The sequence below is a fragment of the Tauraco erythrolophus genome, chromosome 4, assembly GCF_009769465.1.
Source record: "Tauraco erythrolophus isolate bTauEry1 chromosome 4, bTauEry1.pri, whole genome shotgun sequence".
Lineage (NCBI taxonomy): Eukaryota > Metazoa > Chordata > Aves > Musophagiformes > Musophagidae > Tauraco > Tauraco erythrolophus.
In genome coordinates this window covers 70,690,016-70,713,053 of record NC_141468.1, presented here as the reverse complement: position 1 = coordinate 70,713,053, position 23,038 = coordinate 70,690,016, and the positions used below count along the sequence as shown (strand labels likewise).

Below are 23,038 nucleotides of genomic sequence, written 5' to 3'. Positions count from 1 at the left end.
TGGACAACCTGTTCCAGTGCCTCACCATCCTCCGAGTGAAGAATTTCTTTCTTAAATTTAACCTAAATCTACCTTCTTTCAGTTTAATCCATTACCCCTTGTCCTATCACTACATGCCCAAGGAGAGGGAGACAATAGTATTATACTAATTTAATGTACGGATACAATAGAATTATACTAATTCAAGGGGCAGAGTTTCTCATTTCCTGCACCGGTGTCCAAATAGTATTGTTAAGTGCCTTTAAGGACCATTAGTTGAAGACTCAGAGGCACTTTTCTTTCCCCATTTTCCATTTATAGTGACAATTCATATTTGGTTATTCTTGGTCATAATATTCAAAACTTAAAAAATGAACAATCTTTCTTTCCCCAGACTCCTATTTCAGTTCAATTTGCTTATATTCTGAAATCTTTTAAGTGGTTTTTGAATTATAGTAAAATACTAGAACCTCATCCCTAGAAATTCTACTAAAATTCATTGCTTTCACTGCCTCCAGTGTGGAGTTTACTTGATTATGGATTACTCTGGCTTTAAAAAATCTTGGAATATTGCTTGTTTAAAGTTAGAACTTTTTCAGGAATTTGAAAATAACATGGAAATCATAATGATAGGTTTATATAATCTGTAACCATTACAGTTTTAAAATTCTACTTGTCCTTGGCCACTTCAGCATTCGTTGAATTTAGTCATCTCTTACATCAAAGGCATTAATTTTCTGCAGGGCATGATATATCTAAAGCTCTATATCCACGTATAGGAAAACCCAGCAGGTTCATCATAATAATTTTAATAATTTCTAGTTCTTTTGTAGTGGCTTTAGGTAGAACTTGCAAAAGATTTTCTCTTTGACTGAGTTCACATGGCTGTGCAGAAGTAACTGTGAAGCCACTGCCAGCTTTGAAGAAGCAGGCCAGCTGGTATGCTTGAGAGAAAGATCCTTAAGTGAACATTTCTGAGCTCATTTTCCTGCCACGTGGATGGGTCTTAGTGCTGTTGTGCCTTGCCTGGCTGCCCCCACCCTTTCCATCTGCCCTTCTGACAGATCCCTGCAGCCAATGCTGGGCAGACACGATGGCCCAAAGCCTTTCCTAGGAAGGTTGCAATATGTCCATAAAGCAAAGACAGATGAGATAGATAGATAGATAGATTTACTAAGAGCTGGCTGAATTTAGGCTACCTGCAAAGGAACTGTAAATGTGAAGTGGAGAGCTGCCAAAGTTCCTGAGAACATTTAAATCAACAAGATACAGATATAGCGCTGAACAGTTTTGAAACGATCATTTAAAGGAGAATCATGATCTGCATGGGATATATTTTCCACCTCTAATTTATGTGTTTGTGTATGGAAAGTCTGATTCTCCTCATTCATCACCTTCGTGCACTGTATCTTCATTGGCCCCAGTGAGGTTGTAACAAAATATAAGTAATTATAGAGTGCATGTTCCCTGCTGAACTGTATATGGTTTGGAACATGAATGAGCTCGTCTCTGCTGAGATCAGCTCCTGCTTCCCCTTTTTTCATTTGCTTTGATTCATCTTTCTTGCCAAAGAAATTTGGAGGCAGATTTTTCCAGCTGCTCCTGAAAGAGTGGGGAAGTTATGTTGTTAAAGTGATGCGGAGCATTCTGTCCTCCACGCATCACAGCCAGCCTGTTCCTAAGCAGGAGCTGTGCCTAACTCCAAGTTTTGATCTCTGTCATTCCTGAGACATGTTACCCAGCACATACTGCGGTAGCTCCTCTGTAGACTCTTCTGCTTTCTGTGCATCACCCTGTAAGGGGAAACGGATTTATGAGCAAATTTCGGTTTTGTTAACATGTTATACGATCTATTACTCTTCTGATTATGACATAATTTTACACTCTGCAGGAGGTGTCTTTGACGCAGGATAAGAAAATGAGTGTTATTGTCCAAAGTGTGAGACAAGACTGTGGTAACACCAGTAAAAAGACAGGTCAGCACAACCTTTGTGTGTATGGCAAGCAGTGACACTGCAATATTAGAGTCACAGAACTCTTTAGGTTGGAAGGCACCTCTTGAGATCATCTACTTGAACCCCAATTATTCTTTGTACAATAATACATAAGGATTAAGGAAATAGTTCTTCTTTGAAATCTCCTTAATATTCTGTGCATTTATAATGCATGTGAAGAGAGTATTATCAAGGTATTTTCCCCAAATAATAGGAAAGCTCCTTTATTAAATATATATTCCTCCTGGCATCCCACTGGGGCATGATTTGTAACACTGGGGCATGATTTGTAACACATTCCTTCTCTCCAAAGAGAAAGTGAGGCAAAATACATACTTAAAATCTTTTATTTAAAGTAACAGTAGCAATACATGTGGCAGATAAGGACATTTTAGGCACATCTGTCTTTAATACAATGAGTTTAATGTATTAAAATTCAGCATGTGTACTGAGACTCTGTCAGTACCTGGATCTAGCAGAGACTGTGAGCACTCACCTTTGAAGTTCTTAGAACTGCTTGCATACTTCAAATTAACTGAAATATCTTACTGAATCAGTGCCTTAGACTGCTAATTAACTCATGTTTCCCCCACTGAGGTGTTGCCTTAACCACGTTATTCAAGTCATAGTTGGCTGCTCTGTTTAATAACATCACTTGAAATGCAGGCTGCAGTCTGAATCCCAGGGGTTTCCCATGGTGTCTGGGAACTGAGAAATATCTCACCAGGGCAGTGGTTGCCGGCTGATGATGCACATCCACAGGAGAGCTGAAACGCGGAGGTCTGCCAGGCTCGCTCGCTTGGCCCCTGTGCCAAACACAGCACTGCCAGGAGCTGTTAACACCCCAAGGAAGCTGCAGCGGGGATGGTAGCGCTGCTAGTATGGGAGGCAGTTCAGTTATTTTCCAAACGTCAATAATACTTGCCCTAGCACTACACTGATGTCAAGTCACTGCCATGCTCTGGCAGCTGTTGAGCTCTTCTTAAGAGGAGCTGGTGCAGGTTCATTTACCTGTCTTTCCTCTCCTCCCAAATCAACTTAACTTTTTCAAATATCTGAAAACAGAGTCCTTTTGCCCTCTCCTGACATCTCCAAATTAATTTGACATGTATCGTAACCTACACTAAAATGATCAGAGTTGTTGGGCACCCTTTGATTGTCAGGTTCGTTAAGTATTGTGTTTGTGAAAACCAGGGGAGTCATGATAGGTTCTCAGTGCTTTAATGGAAGCTCATGTTTCTCATGCTGACTTTCTCAGTTCATAGTGACTGTGGTTCAGGATCTGGGGAATGATCCATCTGCCACTAGGCTTCACAAATACTTACTTGATTTCACAGAGTTTCTCCATTTTCCATCACTTTCCTTGTCTCCTTTCAAGCTCTAAATTTGACTCCTGGAAACCCAACAACACTTCACTGATACGAATTGGAGCAGGATATGAAGGCAAAGGCAGATTTTGTTCATTATAGACTTTATAGTGCAAGCCCTTCAATTTATTATTTTATTGCTGTATGGCTGTGCTGTCAGGAACAAATTCTTTACTGATTCTCTAAAATTTTTCTCAAGCTTTGAGGTTCTATTTGTTTTGTAAGAAAAGTTATGGTCTTCAGATTTTTTTGTTTGTGTCTTTGGTTTTTTTTATTAAAACAGTTTTGAGTTTTGATTTCTTGTCATTCATGTTTTGTCATCCAATTGTCTTTTTTTCTCATCTTTCTCTTTCCTTCTTTCTTTTTTTTAAAAAAAAATTTCCAAAGGAAATAGAAATTGAATAATGAGAGAATACAATTTCAACATCTCTGTGGTCCTGAACCTTTTTTATTTTTGTATGAAAAACATTTAAAATAAGGATCAAATAAAATTAGTGTTTGTAAAATGATTTGTTAACATTAAAAATATAAGAAATTTAACTGGTATTATTTTAAGTCTTTTCCAAAAAGCAGATTTGAAGATTTCTTTTCTCCTTTTTATTCCAAACCGACTATGGCTTTATTGTCATCAGGCTTCTGTTGCTTTTCTGCTTTTTTAAATTTTTCTTTCACTTTATACAAAGATCATGTCTGCATTTTTCTGCTCTTTATGAAACGTGAATTGCTTTATCATTCTCAGAAGAAAAGTAAAGAAAATAATTAATTGAGACTAAGTGTTAGCTATTCCCCCATGGAGTCTGTCAGGAGTACAAAAATAGATTACGGTGTGCTGAATAAAAGATCACTGAAGTCTGTTCGTTTAATATTCCAACCTAAGGCTGCTCCATCTGCAAGCATTTGTTTTGCTGATGGAATATCTAAAAGGCTGTCAGGGCTCATAGAGGATTAAAATTTAAGCAGAGACAGGACTACCTAGAAATAGTCATTCCAAGATTGCAAGTAGTTTTGGAGGCTAAGAGGAAGCTGTGAGTGAAATGCTTGGGGGCACTCTTTGGATTTTCAGTAAAACTCTAAATTACCTTTGAATTACCTTCTCTAGACAGTTTATGTTGATAGCAGGAGAGCTAAAGCTATGACTGTGTCTTTGAAAAAGAAAAAAAAAAGAAGAAAGAAAAGCAAGGCAAATGATGCACCTTGTGGTGCCTCAAGGGATGGTTTTACAGTCGTGCTGAGCCTAATTGGCGAACATGTTGTGCTTGCACTAAGTCCTCAAAGATTTCCTAGCACGTCAGCAAATATGCTACTGTTCATGATTCAGTTTGATATTATTTGGTGGAACTGTGGTAAAACAAGATGTGATTTGATTCCAGCCAGCTCACCCATAAAAATAATCAATCAGCCCATGCTATTATTCTTAGAGGGGCACCTATGTGGCCGGGTTGGATTTAGATGAACAGTAGCGTCAGGTTTGAATTAGAAGGAGAACAATTTAATGGAGACAGATTTAAAACATGGAGCTTTGTCATTATGGGGAAAGAAAGAAGCAGCGAAAGCTGCTGTGATTTCAGCTTCTTCAATAACTCTTGTTTACGAATGAGAAGAAATAGAAGAATCCAGCCTAAGGTAATAGTGGTTGGCATTTGTTTTGTTGTCTGATGTATAAATGTTTGTATTACGTTATGACATACCTGTTGTGAAGAATGGAAAATAGCTATCAGAAAACAGAAGGACGATAGTTTGATCAGTTGTACCATCTACCATCAATTCCATATGATATTTTTTCTGGGATTAATCATTATTTAAATTTGTTTGGAGTAGGGGACTTAAATGACAATTTTTAATGAAAATGTTATTAATGCTGCAAAATTAAGAGCTGTTTTCATTTTTAAGTTACAGGAGTGTCTTATAGGTTTCTGCATAAATGATGAGCGAATGATTAATTTGTTGAATTCTAGAGTACCTAGGGTTCTGCAAAAGATTTCAGATTGACTTTTCAGCTTATGTGAGAGGCTTTGTGGTTCATTAAAAATATATGTGTATTTTAGATAGCCAGTGTACTTTTTATTTAAGGGAAAAAATAATGCTATATAGAAATTCCAGTGAGTTGTATTAATCTGAAATTAAAAGTTTTGCCTCTTTAAAAATGAGTGGTTTTAAGTTTAAACCTAACATTTGATCATTTTGTTTAGGCTGACCTACAGGAAAATCAGTGAGAGGTCTTTCATTTATGTGCTTCTAATTATATACTAGTATAACCCCTATGAAGTAATGAAGTTGTGAAATGATGCCCCTGGTTGTCCTCCTCAGATGGTACTATTTAGCAAGTCATCTGAATATGGACAGGTGAATGTCCGATGTCAGTAGCATTTGGGAAGACAAATAAGTAAGTAAGTGCAGTTATGAACTGTACCAGGACTGAGAGGCCTTGATCCTTCTGGACTAGCCTCTCCAGCTTCCTCTTCCATTCATCACAGGGGTGATGCAGATGTTTCCCAAGTTTGACCTGCAGATTAGTAGAAGCAGCTGGAGCTCTTTCTTCAAAGGAAGATCTTTCAGAGCTTTCAGGGCTTGATAGGAAAGTTAAAAATTCTTTTCCATCATGATACTGATCTTATTTGCCTATTTTCTTTTTTCTGCCTATGACTTCTAAACATATCTAGAGTTACGTTTCATCCGTGCACCCCACTCGATTTAAATCGGCTTATCTGTTTCTTGTCCAATTCCTGTTTCTCATGTGATTCCTCTTCAGTTTATGAGTCCAGGAATAACCATATTTTCTGTTCTTGGAATAGTCCTAAGAACAGATTGATGTTTAGAAAAACTTGTTTGAGCACCGATTTCTAGGCTACGTCCTTTGTTTGCCCAGTCTGTTTCCTAGAAGTGATGATGTTGCTAGGGTCCTTGTGGCTTCATACAGTGAATCAGTTGTTTGGAAAATTCCCATGTACCCAAATTCTACTTGAATTCAGTGATGGACTCTTGCTCAGATGTTAGGAATATCTCCCAAGGTTATGATAATTACGTCCTTAGCTACACAATGCCTTAATTTCTTCCTATATAAAATTGCATTCATGGTTCTTATCTAGCTTTTGAGTCCTTTTAGAACTGAACAGCATTATTAATTTGTTTTTCTTGTTTGCTAGGAGAAAGAGCAAGTCCTAGCCTTGATAGGAATTGTTAATATACTTTAAAGACTCAATTTCCTAGCAAATAATTTAAATGTTATGAACTTGACTTTATCATATCTCAAGCTTTTGAACTCTTCTGTGGAAGACATACTCTAAAGAAGTCAGAAACTATATGACTCGTTTTTGCATTTCCAGCAGATTTGGACTAGTTGGTTCATCTGGTGCGATCTTTGCTCACATAAATGTATACAAAACCTTAAACCAGCCACTTCCTTTGCACTGGTTTTGCAATAGTCTTGTTACCGAAAATCCGAACAGAAGGTCTCTGACACAATTTGTAATGTTAGAAAGCGGGCACCAGATGCATGGGGGATATCTCCTCCTGGCATGCACACCTGGCCCCTGGACAGAAACTTAGTTACACACTACAATCATGCACATTCATAACATGTTTACATAGTCATTGTTATTCTCTTAAACAACTGGTTAATTTTCTCTTGCTTTACATGTAAATTACTTCGCATGCTCAGTTCTCTTCCTTCGCCCCTTTCTTTTGGGTGTGAGGTATGTTTAGAGTGGGTGGTCTATGAGTTGGTGGTCACAATCTTCCTCTGCTGGAATTACCTTTTCCCCAAGTCACTGCTGCACATGTTCACAATTCAGAAAAACATGAGAACAAAGTTTGTACATTTTCTGGGATGTTCCCTTCAAGGACAACCAGTTCTTGATAGAGTCTCCCTCCCAATTAGTTCTGGCATCTTCAAGGATGGTCATCTCATTATGTTCTTTAGGTATGTGCAAACTGCCTACTAAACCCTTCATGAAATTCTTAACACAAAAATTTTAATCCCTTCATTGTTGGATAACAGTCTTATTAACATAGTTCATGTGCTTTGTTACCACCATAGATCAGGAGTGATTTAAGAAGTTTTCTGGCAACTCCACTCACATTATTCTTTAGGGACTTAGGATATTCACCTTCCCTGGTTCAGCCTGCAGAGGCAGCTTTCTCCATGACACTGGTCAAGCCTGTACATATGCCACAGCACAGGGCTGGACAAAAAGGGTACAGTTTGTTGTTCCTCTGTATCTTTTGTCCTCTTTCTAATAAGGAGGACTGAAGTGCAGGAAGAGTACAATAAAGGGTATGAAGAGTAAAATTAATCTACTCTAATTTTGGGGATATAAAAATTCAGAACAGCTAGACTGCTTTATTTGCATGGGCATCTTCTCAAGTCAAGCCAATAAAAAGACAGGAGCACTTCCACAGGGAAATTTGTTTACCTTGAACATTTAGGCTAAAATGGAATGAATCCTCTTCCCACTCCAGAATGCCTGTTCCTTTGCAGAGGAAGTTCTTTAATTTCCTTTACCTCAAATACTATGCTACTTCACAGAGATGTTGCCCAAACTTAATAAATTTATAGTTAAGGTTTTGTCTACGTGATGATCACAGCCAGTGATCACATCCACAAGGAATTTATCTACCATTGCATTTAGCTCCTTTAATTAAATATCTTTCAGAAACAGATATTTTTTAATAGAGTTACAAAGACCACAAGTATTTCCTTCAAACTTAACAAAACTGCTTTGTAATTTATAACTGAAACATTTTATGCACTGCTTTTTACTTCAGTGTATCATGACTGAAATTTAGCAGTAAACCTGGCAAGTTTCTCTTGCTTTGAGAGGATTGTTGAGAAATGTAGGAGAAAACTTTATACAGTTTCTTGTGTTGTCAAAAATTAGTTGATCCTTTTGAGGTATGAGAAAAGAATCATCCTAAGGATTGTTTTTATTCCTGCATGACTTAACACAGCAAATTTGAATATGCTTACAAGAATGCGATAAAATAAAATAAGGAGAATAGACAGCATTACAAAGAACAGAAATAAATCACAGAAAATAAAGTAGAGGACATTCGTCTTAAAGGGGACAGTTGAATGCATGGCCAGATCTGTCCTGCACTCCTTTCTATGTAGACTGTCCTGGAAATGTTAATAGTTTCTCAACAAGAGTCAAAACCTGAGATGGAAAGGTATGGCCCAGAAGGTTGTGGAGCTACGTAAAGCTGTATTATAAATCTTCTAATTAAAAGAATGGCTGTGCTACAGCAAACCAAAGGGAATGCAACGTGCAGCTTTCTGTCATGTACCCCACCTCATATACCCAGCACAGCTGGTCAAAAGAAGAACACTGAGTGCTATTAGCAAGTGCCAGTAGTGATCGCGATACTTCCTCATTTGTGTAGTACAGAAACGTGATATCAACAGTGGACTGCACTGATAATTTCCAGTATCACAAATCTGTATTTTCACAGTTAGAATATGTGCCTAACGCTACCTTAGATAAGTCCCTTCTTGTGAACTTTGGTGAAAATTGCTCAGAAATGCTTGATATACCTGTGGGATACCAGAGTTGGAGTGTCACAAGCTGTATGTGCTCACACGTGCCTGTTTGTCTATATATGTTTATGTGGGAGTGATTTAACTTAAATACAGTTGATGCATGTTTGTGCTGTTTCATTTGTATTCCAGCACGTGGTATCTCCATGTGTTCCCAGGGCTGAACCTGCCCTGCTGGCCTGACAGTCTGTGTGGTTATTTGGCTAGAGATGAGAAGTTTCTCTTGTATGTGAGGTGTAATACTGGGGAGGATTTGTTCTTATAGAGTTGCCAAGCTTGGGAGAATGGAAAAGTGGGAGTGATGGAAATGAGAGTGATGTGCCTTTTAGGATGGTGCACCTCAGCAATTAGATGAGGCAAGGGCATTGCTTAGACCACCGTGAATGCAGAAGAATAGCTGTTTGTCCTTTGACCACACTGTGAAAAGTGGTGCTCATTGCAGGAGCATCAGTAAAAGTGGCAGCCTTCTAGAATAGCTTCTGTGGGTGAGCATGTATTTCTTCTTTGAAAACTCTGGTTTCTGAGTGAAAGTAGAACTATTCTGGGGTGTCAACAGATTTAAGACCAGCAGGGAACATGCCATTCTTTGCTGTATGAAGGAGGAGAGCACATTATATTTTTGGATTTAGATATTCCCCTAAGATGGTGGGGGGATAGGGACGCTCCAACACATGTGCAACACCCAGAAGAGGAAAAGGAAAGGCAGGATGGCAGCTAAGCTCTGTCTCACTATCCACGCCAAAATGGGAGCCTCACTATCTCACAGGGCAGAGCAGCTCCGCATTGTTGCCAACAAGAACCACAGACCAAGGTGCCACAGTTTTGTCCTCAGTAAAGGAAACATAATCTCTAATGAGAAATCAAACCTTGAGGTATTAATTCATTTTCATTTTCCAGGGTGGCAGTCTTGGCAAAGAGATTTTACTCACTATATAGCAAGGTCTCTGTGACAAATTTTGAAGAAATACAAGTTCAAGTGTTTTTGGATTTCACAAGCACATGAGCTCAGTGAGAAAGAACAGACTGAGATGGCAAGGAGAACAGCCAATCCTGTTATATTTGTCTTTCTTATTACTGACTTGCCATGATAAATATGGAAAATTATATTTGGCTAGAAGGAGGCTGAGAAAGGGAACAGATGGCCACCAAAAGAATACTAGAGCAGCTAATAGTCACTGGCATATTTCCGGGATAAAAATTTAAATCTGAAGCCAAGCAGAAGGGTTATCCATTTTTTTTCTGATCAGAGTACTGTGCATGAAACTGATCCTGCTATGCTCTGACTAGATGAAGGTGGGCTTCCTGAAATGCATTCGCCGAATGGAATAAACAACAGCTATCCTGCAGTTAACGGCTCTTGCAGTTATGCTGACAGAAATAGTTGACAAGGTGGGGAAAACGTTTATGTTCCTACTGTATTTTGAGTATATGGCTTTTTAATATATTGCATGATTTAACATCTACATTGCATTGTCTCTATGTAGTCTACAGGCTTTTTTCAGTTTTGATAAAGGACAGAGAGAAGAAAGTGCCCATATAAATGATGAGACAATAGAGTCTATATTTTATATAGTTGTGTATTTTATGATTTCTAGAATTCTAATGCATTTCTGATTTCTATGATCAAATGGGAACTGAAAAGAATAAGCTGACATTTTGGGAATTATGACAATGTGACACAGTTACTGATTTTGCAGAATGCTGTACGCTCAGTACCTAAAACTCCTTATGACTGCAGACTAGTAGTGAATGAGGACATTGTTCTGTTTCTTGAGTGGTAATTGGAATTAGCAAGATAATGACCAGTAATACATGATTTGAAGGACTGGAACAGCAGGAGGTGATAATTTATGATTGAAGTACAGCATTGGAGCTGTAGGACAGGCCGAGTGCTATAGGAGTAGGACAGCCAGGAGTGAAATGGAGTCAAATAGCAACAGTTGCTGCAGTTTTTCTTTTGTGTGCATCTGCAAGAATTAAACCAGTCACAACAGCTCAGCTTTAGATCCCATACGAGATGTACAGGATTTTGATAGAGCAGCAGCTGATGGCTTACCTGGATCAAGACCACCAAATAAGTCACTGTTGTGGACTAACTGATGAATCCACCTGCTCTCCATTCAGCCACTGGCAGGACTGTTGAAGGCATAGATCAGTTTTTCCACTGGTAAAAGATTGTGCTATTTACCTATTTGGAGGAATGTTATAAGGGTTGATCAGTTATTAATTTTAAGGTGTTTTGAATAAATTGCTCAAAGAGCACTGAAGAACAATAAACTGTTAATAATAGGTTTTGGGAAAGAGAGAAAAAGAGAATCACAAATTTCCATGATTAAAAAAAGGCATGGCCATGGGCTAATGGACTGATTTTGCTTTTGCAGTTCAAAAAGAGAAAAGTCCATCTCAAAATATTGGTAATCTTTACCCAGCGAATGGAAATTAAATGGTCTCCAAATTCTGGCAGCACATCTTGGAGCTCACTCACCTGCTTCCTTAGCTCTTGCTGAGTTTTAAATACAGTTTAGTGAATTGTTCATGCTCTTGTAAATACAATATATTTTGAAATTTATATTCAGTAATATAAACATAATTGCATAGCCTTTTAAAAGTATTGCTAAGAAATAAAATGCCATTTGGAAAGAAGACTGCAGTTTATACAGGTATGTGAAGTCCACTGTTTCTTTGGTTTTCAGTGATAGCTGTTTCTCTCTCAAATCCTGCTTTTATATTGACTTGTAGTTAGAAAAGCACAAAGTGGTTAAGAAACTGTCTTTAAACAGAGTGTAATGTTTTCATCAGCTTCAGAAACTGAAAAATAAAGCTAGCTGGGAATAAAGTGTAGATGAGGTTTGGGAGAAAGTGTAACTCGCACTAAAATTAATAGTCTTTTTAAGACCTAGGTTGATACATCTAGTAGAGTTATTAATGTGGATCCCAGACTCCTCTTCAGAATAAATGTGATTCTCCCTTGAAATGCAGGATACGTAGTTTGCATGTGAAGTGTTTGTCTGTAAAAATACTCTGGCATTGGGTTTTCCATGAATCTTCTACATAAATTCACACAGGAGGATAGTGGCTGCAAGGACATTGGGTACACTGGGCAAAATATATCATGCTCTAGGTGGCATTTGTTGTGGTGGCTCTGGGGATGTTTTGGATTTGCAGTACATAATCTCTTACCCCTGGCCAGCTGATCTCTAGTTCCAAAGATAGGAATCACTGACTCTGTTCTGAAAAGATATCATAGAATCATAGAATCATAGAATGGCATAGGCTGGAAGGGACCTCAGAGATCATCTAATCCAACCTCCCTGTCACGGGCAGGGGTGCCTCTCAACTAGATCAGGCTCCTCAAGGCTCCGTCCAACCTGGCCTTGAACACCTCCAGGGAGGGGGCATTCACAACCTCTCTGGGCAATCTATTCCAAAGTCTCACCACCCTCGTACTGAAGAATTTCTTTCTAAGATCTAATCTAAATCTGTTCTCCTTCAACTTAAACCCATTTCCCTTTGTCCTGTCAGTGGACACTCTTGTAAAAAGTCCCTCCCCAGCCTTCCTGTAGGTTCCCTTCAGGTATTGGAAGGCAGCTATTAGGTCCCCCTGAAGTCTTCTCTTTTCAAGGCTGAACAATCCCAGCTCCCGCAACCTGTCCTCGTAGCAGAGGTGCTCCAGCCCCTGGATCATCTTTGTGGCCCTCCTCTGAACACACTCCAACAGATCTATGTCTATGTCTTAGTACCTTTCCCTTTCCTAATATTCTCCACTGTTCCACAGATATCCATGAGCTTTCCTCTCAGGCTGTACCCTATTAGCATATAAAGCCTAAACTCAGAGTTGCGCTCAGTTTCTTCTGGATCTGAAGTTTACTCTTTAAGCTTGCAGAAGGACTTATTTATTTGTGGGGTTTTCTCCCCTGAATTTTCAAATGAAAAGAAAGAGAAAATACCTGCCACGGACATTAACAGCACAGCTGTCCAAAGGACAGTTTCTACCTGGTCTTCCCAGCTTTAGTGGTGTCTTCATGGTTGACAGTGAGACGATTGAACCTGCATGTCAGAAGGCAGCATTTCCTTCATGTGATCAGGTAGATTTGTATATAGAGTTTTCTCTCCGTATTTAATTTGGAAGTGTCTCCTAGAAGTCTCTAATCTAACCTCATCTGCAAGGATGGAGATCCCACAGCCTCTCTTAGCACCAATTCCGTACTTACAGAGCAGGATCTGTCAGAGCCATTGCACGTGTATCTTCAGGCTGATTTGCGCCTTTGTAGCAATGACGATGAGCCCTGGACATGTCAGGGACACTGTATGTGCAAGGATCCGTTCATACACAAGCATCCCTCACCCACTACAGCTCTATATATACGCAATGTATTGGCACCCATGCAGCAGTATCATCTGAGTTGTCCCTTCTTCTTCCAGGCTCAGACAGAGGTCTCTATCAGCGCAGCTAGGCTGCGTCATGGCAGATGTTTTATGTCACTAGCCAGTGCAAAACACATTAAGCATAGTCGTCCAGTATGCAGACATATTTTTATGTGGACTAACTGAAGTCCGTGACAAAGGCCTTTAAAAGTGAACCCCTGGCACTGATACCGGCACTGGATAGGCTTAAAGTCATTTTGAAGAGCAATGACTTTATCATCAGCAGGTGCTCTGCCCATTTAATGCTGTGTGAAAGGTAGAGGCTGTGAATCCCTGACTGCAAAACAGATAAAGAATACCATGCTGCTTTTATTTAGGTATTTTTAATCCCCAGTTCACATCTGTAAGATGATTTGGGCTGCAAATTCGTTATTTTGAAACCTTAAATTAACGTTCCCCACTCATGTCTCCTAGTTCTTCTGCTTCTAGAGAAAACATTGCCATTCTACCACTTCAAAACTTCTATAGTGGACCTGATGTGTCTACCTGGATAAAGATGGGGTTTTTTGAATGTGAGTGGAATGACATTGTGTCTCAGAGCCCAGGGACAAGGCAACACATTTGAGCAAACCCAATGGGATTCACTTCAGCCTAAAGAGCAGAGCTCCAAGCTGCTGTAGCGACGGAGTTTTCCGTATCTAAATTATTGTAAAGATTTCTGCAATTCACTACAGTCTGTTGTTGGACAGAAATGTACAGTGCTACATGTTCATCTTTATAGAAAAGCTGCTAAAAGCACTAGTAGAATCTTAAAAATTATGAGCTGATTAGGGCTTTCCTCATGTTTCTTTTTTTTTTGTATCTGTTGTTAATATTGTTTGTCCATTGGAACCAATGGATTTTTTTCTGTATGTCAGTAAATTTAAACATTGATTTGTATTTCTATAAAATCTGTGCCACAAGTTGAATCAGTTTAATGCTGCTATTAAGAATGGATGGGTTCACAATCTACCTTGCGAGGCATTTTAAAGCTGTCCTTCCAAGCAGCCTCACTATCTGCTTTCAAGCACATATTTAGGGATGGCAAAACCCCCCCCTTCCCCTCCGCTAAGCACACGGGCATATCAAGCATGCTGAGAGGCATAATAGGCAAAGCAAGCTGTCTCTGCACCTGCCCACAAAACAGCTGTTCAATGGAGAGAGGAATTGCTAGAGCATAGAGCATTTTCAGCAGCTTTTTCAGTGGTCCCCTCTCATACACTGTGTTGGCACAGACATTGCCACAAAGGAAAGAAACACAGAAATCATACAGGGGTTTCAGGATTTTTTTTTTTTCCAATCATTTTTATTAAAGCATCATTTCATGTTTGCAGTCTTCCCATGTGGATGCATTTTCTCAGTCTCAACTGACTGTTCAAGAGAGAGATCATCTGGGATCTAACAGAGTCTTCCATCAGGTACGTGACTCTTCAGCTGCCTTAAAAAATATCTGAATGCTTGTTTTCTAAGAGACTCCTTATAATAAATGAATCTGAGCAGAGGGAAGTCCTTTCTTCCCTGCCCTCTTCCATTTCCCCTGTAGCTGTATGACTCTCCAAAGTGCCTACGAGTATTTTGGTTTTGTTAGCTGTTCAGTAGCACTTGAGGCATTTCTTCTGCCTAGCCACTTCTGTTTCTTGAAGCTTTCACAAAAAGTCCACTGGAATCTCAGATCTAAGGTTTTAAAGACTTTTCCATAGTATTGGAAAAGAAAACTTATTCTTTCAAGTGGGTTGAATTGAGAGCTTCATTTCTTCACTTCTTGAAAAAAAATACCAAACCTCTCTTTTGTTGTCAAAAGCTTGACAAATATATTTCTATCCTTTCTCCATGACAGCACTTTCACAGGCTTACATGGGTTGTAGCCTTAACTCTCTGGACCGTGTTCTGCATTTGAGAGCACATAGTTGATCTATTTCGGATGTATTTAAAATAATTTTGGAATGATTTGCCAAAGTCATGGTCTACCTCAAAAGTTTTCTTTGCTGATAAGAGTGTGATTTCTCTCACTTTAGCTATCCAAGAATATTAGAGGTCCTAACATTCATAAAACCACATCCTTAACTGACTGACTTTAAAGAACAAGTGGTATAGAAATGTTTTGCAAATAACAAATGGGAGAAGTCTAAAGGAAAGACTAATAATGCTGGAGTTTTCAAATGAATATAAGTATTTATTTTTCAACAAAGTTTGCAGAGAGTGTGCCTTTTCCTCGCTAACAAGGGCTGCAACAAAGGGGCCTAGACAAAGAGAACTCCATGGAAAAGGAAGGGGAAGGAAATATTGAGAAACCAGTGCAGGGAAGACCCTTCCACTGTCTCCACTCATGGTGTTTGGCAACAGCCCAGTCCCAATTTCTCTTCTACCATTGGGAGTAGCTAATTGTGTTGCCTGCCATTTACTCTTCATGCCTGCTTATTACCCTACATACACTTTATTTTCCCCACTAACAGGAGTCCTGCTGCCTGCAACGGCTGTTCAGTTTCCAAGTCCAACCACCTTTTCCAGCTGAGGCAGGCACTGCTCTGATGCTGGACAGAGATGCTCTTGCAGGGAAACCTTCATGCCCTAAAAGGTGCCAGGCTGCCCGATTGCCTGGACTACATCCTTCTCCCCATTAGTACAACTGGGAGCTGACGGGAGAGTATCTGCTCATTTCCCCTTCGCCATTAGGTGTCAGAAGTGAACCATGCACATTTTCCAAGGTTTTAAATCCCTCCGTTTTTCGAAGGTGTTGCACAGAATTGGTTACTGGGTCGTGATGTAATATTTACTTATGCTTTCTGCTTAGAAACTCAGTGGCGGTCTTCTTTCCTTCCCACATCTGGAAGGTCAAGCAAAGCATGGTTTGGTTGCAGACACTGCAAACCCTTCACCCCTTGAATGCAGCCTGCCTCCGATAACGAATAAGAGCTTGAAGAACATCCTCCCCTCTCTTCAGGTGAGTTATAGAGCTCATAGACATCTTGAGCTTGAGTGGTTAATCAGCTTCTTTCTAGTACTGCTAAGAGAGTCTCAGTGGTAAAGTGTCACAAGTGTGTTTGTGTGTAGGAAGAGCGAAATAATTTAGTGCCAGCATTTGCATCTGTTTGCGTTTTCAGCCATAATTAAAGAGGAGAAAAAAAAAAAAAGGAAGAACTATAAACAGTCAAATAGATAAATTGCTTACCAGCATGGTGGTGTGCATCTCCAGATATTTTAATGGACACCCAACAACACGGGGGGTTTTTGAAGTAATCTTCACTTTTGGTGTTCCGTCTTTCTCATTATTTTCACAAATCCTGTGTCCATCCATTGTCTGAACTCTTCTTCCTTTGCTCCTTCTCTCCCCAAGAAATCAGAGACCTGCACTGCTCACCACCACTACTCTGATCACTCCTTTTTTCTCTTTTCCTCTGCTTTGATGGAGTCTCTTTATTGAGATACTTGACAGGTTCCACAAGGCTCTGATATGAAGTCTTTTCACATCTCTTGCACTGGAAGTCCCCACATAATGCATTTTGTTTTGGTGGTCAAGAGCCTTTTCAAATACTTTGCCTTTGAAATTGGCAGCTTGCTACTACTACAGAATTATTTGATTTGGTTAGGAGTGTGTGTATCTGCTACCTCATGTTCAGGTTGTTGTCAGGCCCTTCCCTGCAAAGCTACATCCTTTCGTTTGTTCCCCAGCCTGTCCTGTTGCATGGTGCAGGACTTAGCGTTTGCCTTTGTTCAACTTCAGTTTCTCTACTGTGGGGGACAGTGTCACAGGTCTTGCTGAAGTCAAAGTATACAGCATCCACTGCTTCTCTCTCATTGCCCAAGCCAATCACTTCATCACAGAAGGCAATCAAGTTCCAAAATCTCATCTTTCACTTGCTTGGAAAAGGCATCCAAGAGGAATTGCTCCATAGCCCCCCAGGGCCTGAGGTAAGGCTGACCAGCCTGTAGTTCCCTGAAGCTGCTTTCTTGCCGTTTTTGAAGGTAGGTGTGATGTTTGCCTTTTCCAAATGGTCAGGAAGTGCTCTGGATTGCCATTGACTTTCAAAGACGATAGCAATCTGCCTTGCAATGACATTGGCCAGCTCCTTTCACACTCTCAGGTGCACCCCACCTGGTCCTGCATTCTTAGGTATGTCCATCTACTTAAGTGATCCCTATCTATCTTCCTCTGCTGCAGGTAATTCTCTTTATGCAAACGCTACTTCTAGATTCAGGGACGTGGGAGGCCTGAGGGCAAAACTTACCAATGACAAGCATTGAGTACCTTGGTCTTTTCCAAATTCTTGGTCACTAGGTCCCAAATTCCACTGGGCAGTGGGTTCACATTTCCCTTACCTTCCCTTTTTGCTGGTCATGTACTTACAGAAACTGGTTTTGTTGACTTTCACATCCCTTGCTAGCTACAATTCCAGCTGAGCTTTGGCTTTCCTAAACACACCTGCCTGTTCAGATAGTGTCTCTTTCATGTATCCCAGATAACCTGTCTCTGCTTTCACCTTTTTTATGCCACTTTCTGTGTTTGCACCTAGTCAGAAGTTTCCTTTTCATGCATGCTGACCTTCAGCAATGTTTGCTCAAATTTCTGCATGTTGGAATGGACTATTCTTGTGCTTTAAGGAGATTGACTTCAAAGACGAATGATCTCTCCTGATTTCCTTTGCCTCCAGGGCAGTCTTCCATGCCTTTATGATGAGAAGATCCCTGAACAAGCCAAAAGTTGCTTTCCTGAACATTAGGATTTGTAGTTCTGCTGCTTGTCTCACTTTGCTGAGGTTTTTAAACTCCATGATCACAAAGTTACTGCAACCAAAGTAACTGACCTTTATATCCTGCACCAGTTGTTCCTTGCATGTGAGTAACAGGTCCAGCAACGCATATCAGATTACCTGTGTTAAGAACACGGTTCAGAAATCTCCCAGAATGCTTTTGCCACTTCAGCAGATATTGAGGTGACCGACTTACCCCATGAGTATCAGGGCCTTTAGGTTATGATGTCTCTTTCCCAGTGTACCTAAATAAAAGCTGTTCTCACTAGGTTAGCAAAGCTGTTTGCAGACACTCTTGCCTCACTTCGTCAAATGGATCATAGAATCATAGAATGGTTAGGGTTGGAATGGACTTTAAAGATCATCTAGTTCCAACTTCCCTGCCATGGGCAGGGAAACCCTCCATTACACCAGACTGCCCAAAGCCTCATCCAACCTGGCCTTGAACACTTCCAGGGATGGGATGTCTACATCTTCTCCGGGCAACCTGTTCCAGTGCCTCATCACCCTCTGGGTGAAAAATTTCTTCCTTATATCTAATCTAATTCTGCCCTCTTTCAGTTTAAAGCCATTGCCCCTTGTCCTATCGCTACATGCCCTTGTAAAAAGTCCCTCTCCAGCTTTCCTGTAGGCCCCCTTTAAGTACTGGAAGGCTGCAATAAGATCATCCTGGAGCCTTCTCTTCTCCAGGCTGAACAGCTCCAACTCTCTCAGTCTGTCTTCATAGCAGAGGTGCTCCAGCCCTTGGATCATCTTCGTGGCCCTCCTCTGGACCTGCTCCAGTAGTTCCATGTCCTTCTTGTGTTGGGGACTCCAGATCTGAACACAGTATTCCAGGTGGGGTCTCACGAGAGCTGAGTAGAGGGGCAAAATCACCTCCCTCAATCTGCTGGCCACGCTTCTTTTGATGCAGCCCAGGATACGGTTGGCTTTCTGGGCTGCCAGCGCACATTGCCGGCTCATGTTGAGCTTCTCATCCACCAGCACTCCCAAGTCCTTTTCCTCAGGGCTGCTCTCAATCCATTCTCCGCCCAGCCTGTACTTGTGCTTGGGATTGCCCCGACCCACGTGCAGGACCTTGCACTTGGCCCTGTTGAACTTCATGAGATTCTCACAGGCCTACCTCTCCAGCCTGTCAAGGTCCCTCTGGATGGCATCCCTTCCCTCCAGCGTGTCCACAACACCACACAGCTTGATGTCTTCTGCAAACTTGCTGAGGGTGCACTTGATCCCACTGTCCAAGTCACCAACAAAGATGTTAAATAGCACTGCCCCCAATACTGACCTCTGAGGAACACCACTCATCACTGGCCTCCACTTGGACATTGAACCGTTGACCACAACTCCTTGAGTGTGACCATCCAGCCAATTCCTTATCCACTGAGTGGTCCATCCATCAAAACCATGTCTTTCCAGTTTAGAGACAAGGATGTCATGTGGGACAGTATCAAATGCTTTGGACAAGTCCAGGTAGACAATGTCAGTTTCTCTTCCCCTATCCATCAATGCTGTAACCTCATCACAGAAGGCCACCAAATTAGTCAGGCACGATTTGCCCTTAGGGAAGCCATGTTGGCTGTCACCAATCACCTCCTTATTTGCTATGTGCCTTAGCATAGTCACCAGGAGGATCTGCTCCCTGATCTTGCCAGGCACAGAGGTGAGACTGACTGGCCTGTAGTTCCCTGGGTCTTCTTTTTTTCCCTTTTTAAAAATGGGGGCTATGTTTCCCCTTTTCCAGTCAGTGGGAACTTCATCAGATTGCCACGACTTCTGAAATATGATGGATAGTGGCTTAGCAACTTCATCTGCCAGTTCCCTCAGGACCCGCAGATGCACCTCATCAGGTCCCATGGACTTGTCCACCTTCAGGTTCTTTAGATGGTCTCGAACCTGATCTTCTCCTACAGTGGGCGGTTCTTCATTCTCTCAGTCCCTGCTTTGCCTTCTGGGACTTGGGCTGTGCAGCTGGAGCTCTTGCTAGTGAAGACTGAGGCAAAGAAGTCATTGAGAACCTCGGCCTTCTCCATATCCCGGGTAGCCAGGTCCCCCATTTCCTTCTGGAGAGGGCCTACATTTTCCCTAGATCTCTTTTTATCACTGACATATCTATAGAAGTTTTTCTTGTTGCCCTTGATGTCCCTGGACAGATTTAACTCTATCAGGGCTTTAGCTTTCCTAACCTGGTCTCTGGTTGCTCAGACAATTACTCTGTATTCTTCCCAGGCTACCTGTCCTTGTTTCCACCCTCTGTAGGCCTTCTTTTTGTGCCCAAGTTGGTCCAGGAGCTCCTTGTTCATCCATGCAGGCCTCCTGGTGTTCCTACCAGACTTTCTCTTTGTTGGGATGCACCGCTCCTAAGCTTGGAGGAGGTGATCCTTGAATATTAACCAGCTTTCTTGGGCCCCTCTTCCCTCCAGGGTTTCATCCCATTATACTCTACTGAGGAGATCCCTGAAGAGGCTGAAGTCTGCTTTCCTGAAATCCAGGGTAGTGAGCTTGCTGTGCACCCTCCTTGCTTCCCTAAGAATCTTGAATTCCACCATTTCATGATCACTGCAGCCAAGGGTGTCCTTGAGTGTAACGTTCCCCACCAGCCCTTCTTTGCTGGTGAGAACAAGGTCCAGCAAAGCACCTCTCCTCGGTTCCTCTAACACTTGGAGAAGGAAGTTATCATCCATGCATTCCAGGAACCTCCTGGATTGCCTATGCCCTGCTGTGTTGTCCTTCCAGCAGATATCGGGGTGGTTGAAGTCCCCCATGAGGACCAGGGCTCGTGAACATAGAATCATAGAATCATAGAATCGTTAGGGCTGGAAGGGACCTTCAAAGGTCATTCTAGTCCAACCCCCCTGCAAGGAACAGGGATATCTCCAACTAGATCAGGTTGCTCAGGGCCTCATCCAACCGGGCCTTGAACGTCTCCAGGGATGGAGCATCCACCACCTCTCTGGGCAACCTGTTCCAGTGTTCTACAACTCTCATGGTAAAAAATTTTTTCCTAATATCCAACCTGAATCTACCTCCCTCTATTTTAAAACCATTACCCCTTGTCCTATCACAACTGGCCCTCCTGAACAGCCTCTCCCCATCTTTCTTGTAGGTCCCCTTGAGGTACTGGAAGACCGCTATAAGGTCACCCCGGAGCCTCCTCTTCTCCAGGCTGAACAGCCCCAACTCTTTCAGCCTGTCCTCATAGGAAAGGTGCTCCAGCCCTCTTATCATCTTCGTGGAACATGAGGCAGTTCCTATCTGTCTGTAGAAGGCCTCACCCACCCGGTCCTCCTGGTCAGGTGGTGTGTAGCAGACCCCTACTACTATGTCCCTTGTCCCTGATCTCCCTTTAATCCTAACCCATAAGCTCTCAGTTGGGACCTCATCCGTCCCCAGGTGCAGCTCCATGCACTCCAGCTGGTCTTTGACATAGAGGGCAACCCCTCCTCCTCTTCTCCCCTGCCTATCCTTCCTAAAGAGCCTGTACCCTTCTATTCTGACACTCCAGTCATAGGATTCATCCCACCACGTCTCCGTGATGCCAATAAGATCATATCCCAACAGGCGCACACACTTCTAACTCCTCTTGCTTATTCCCCATGCTGCGCGCATTGGCATAAAGGCATTTAAGTTGGGCCCCAGATGAATCTGACTCCCTGGCTGGAGTGGCTGGAATTCCTTTCTTCTGTTTTTCAGGTACTTATCATGTTTCTGCTCAGCAGATCTTGTCCTGTGTTCGTAGAAGCCATAGCCTTCTCTGTATCTTCAGCCAGCTATTGATCCATTGCATGCATTGTCTCCAGTTGAGTCTTTTCCTCTCAATGAAGGAATGGAGGAGAACACGACTTGGGCTACCACACCTTACACCCTTATCCCAGGGCACACTGTCTTCTCTCTCCTTATCTGGCTCACTTGTATCTCCAACACTCCATCATCTCTTCAAGGCTTGACTCTGTAATCTGTCCTTTTTGGTTTTTTTTCCTGTTCTGAGAGCCTTGAGAATCTTCATGTGCTAGGATCTTGATGAACCTACCGATATAGGTGACATCTGTATATCCTTTCTCCTGCAATTTGTTCTTTCAAATGCTTCTGCACCCACACAAGCCCATTCATTCCCCATTCATATAAATCTTGATGTTTCTGTTGCAAATGTGTCTTTGGGAATGCAGCATTTTTTAATATATTTTTGTACATATTTATTAAATTGCAGATCAGCTGAATGTTCCTGAAAATATCTGAAAACAAAATTTACCTTTTCTCTTTTTTTTTTTTTTTTTTACTTCACAGGAAAATGAAACTCGAGGCAATTTTTCTGAATTTAATGTTCCGAACAGTCTTCCTGAAAGTGATACCAGAGCCCAGACAAAGCCATCAGAACTGGAAAGCACCAGCATCAGTGTCAAACTGCCTATGACAGCTTCAGGTAGAATATAACAGGGCATGCTGAAAAGCCCAGAGTGAGAGGCTGCCTGCACATATAGGGAATGTATGCAGTCAGGATACTCAGTGACTGGAGGTCCTGTGCTAAATGGTCACCAAAATATTTAAGAAACAATTTGAAGGAAAGGAATATGGATGTACTCAGTGATTTCTAAATATCCTACTTGGGGATGTACACAATAGGAGAAGAAATAGACTAACACAAATACATAAAGGAGAGAAGTGTGCATTATACAAAAGAATGTGTATTTGTCTAAAACTTGTGACAGGTCATGTAGATGACAGCAATATTCTATTACAGTGATAAAACACTTTTCCCACTTGCTTGTAGCTGTGTCACATTTTATCTGTGTGGGCTAAATTGCATTTTGGGAGTTCTCAGATCTAGAAAGTTTCTGGCAGAGTTACTCTATTTTTAGAAGGAGTGTAGGAAAAAAAAAAAAAGGTAGTGGCCTTTTGCTTTGAAATGTTTTAGCATCTCTGTATTAGTGGATGAAGATCTGCTACTGTTTGACAAAACACCCACATGCACGCCTAGAGAACGCGTTGATTTGTGATGCTACCGTTTGATTATTTATC

At 41.3% G+C, this 23,038-nt stretch overlaps 1 protein-coding gene across 2 annotated transcripts in view; it reads left to right on the top strand.

Annotated features, from left to right (window-relative positions):
• The first annotated feature begins 4,867 nt into the window (after positions 1-4,867).
• The window catches only part of DYRK4 (dual specificity tyrosine phosphorylation regulated kinase 4), a 32,401-nt gene continuing 14,230 nt past the window's right edge, over positions 4,868-23,038 (top strand). Inside the window, exons 1-4 of one of the 2 annotated variants that reach the window (XM_086610439.1) lie at positions 4,868-4,963; positions 14,612-14,695; positions 16,069-16,218; positions 22,307-22,442. In XM_086610439.1, coding sequence (XP_086466565.1) covers positions 4,868-4,963; positions 14,612-14,695; positions 16,069-16,218; positions 22,307-22,442 — 466 coding nt within the window. Of the gene's footprint in view, positions 4,964-10,238; positions 10,263-14,611; positions 14,696-16,068; positions 16,219-22,306; positions 22,443-23,038 lie in introns of those variants that run through there. The other variant, XM_009988408.2, reaches the window with a different exon arrangement.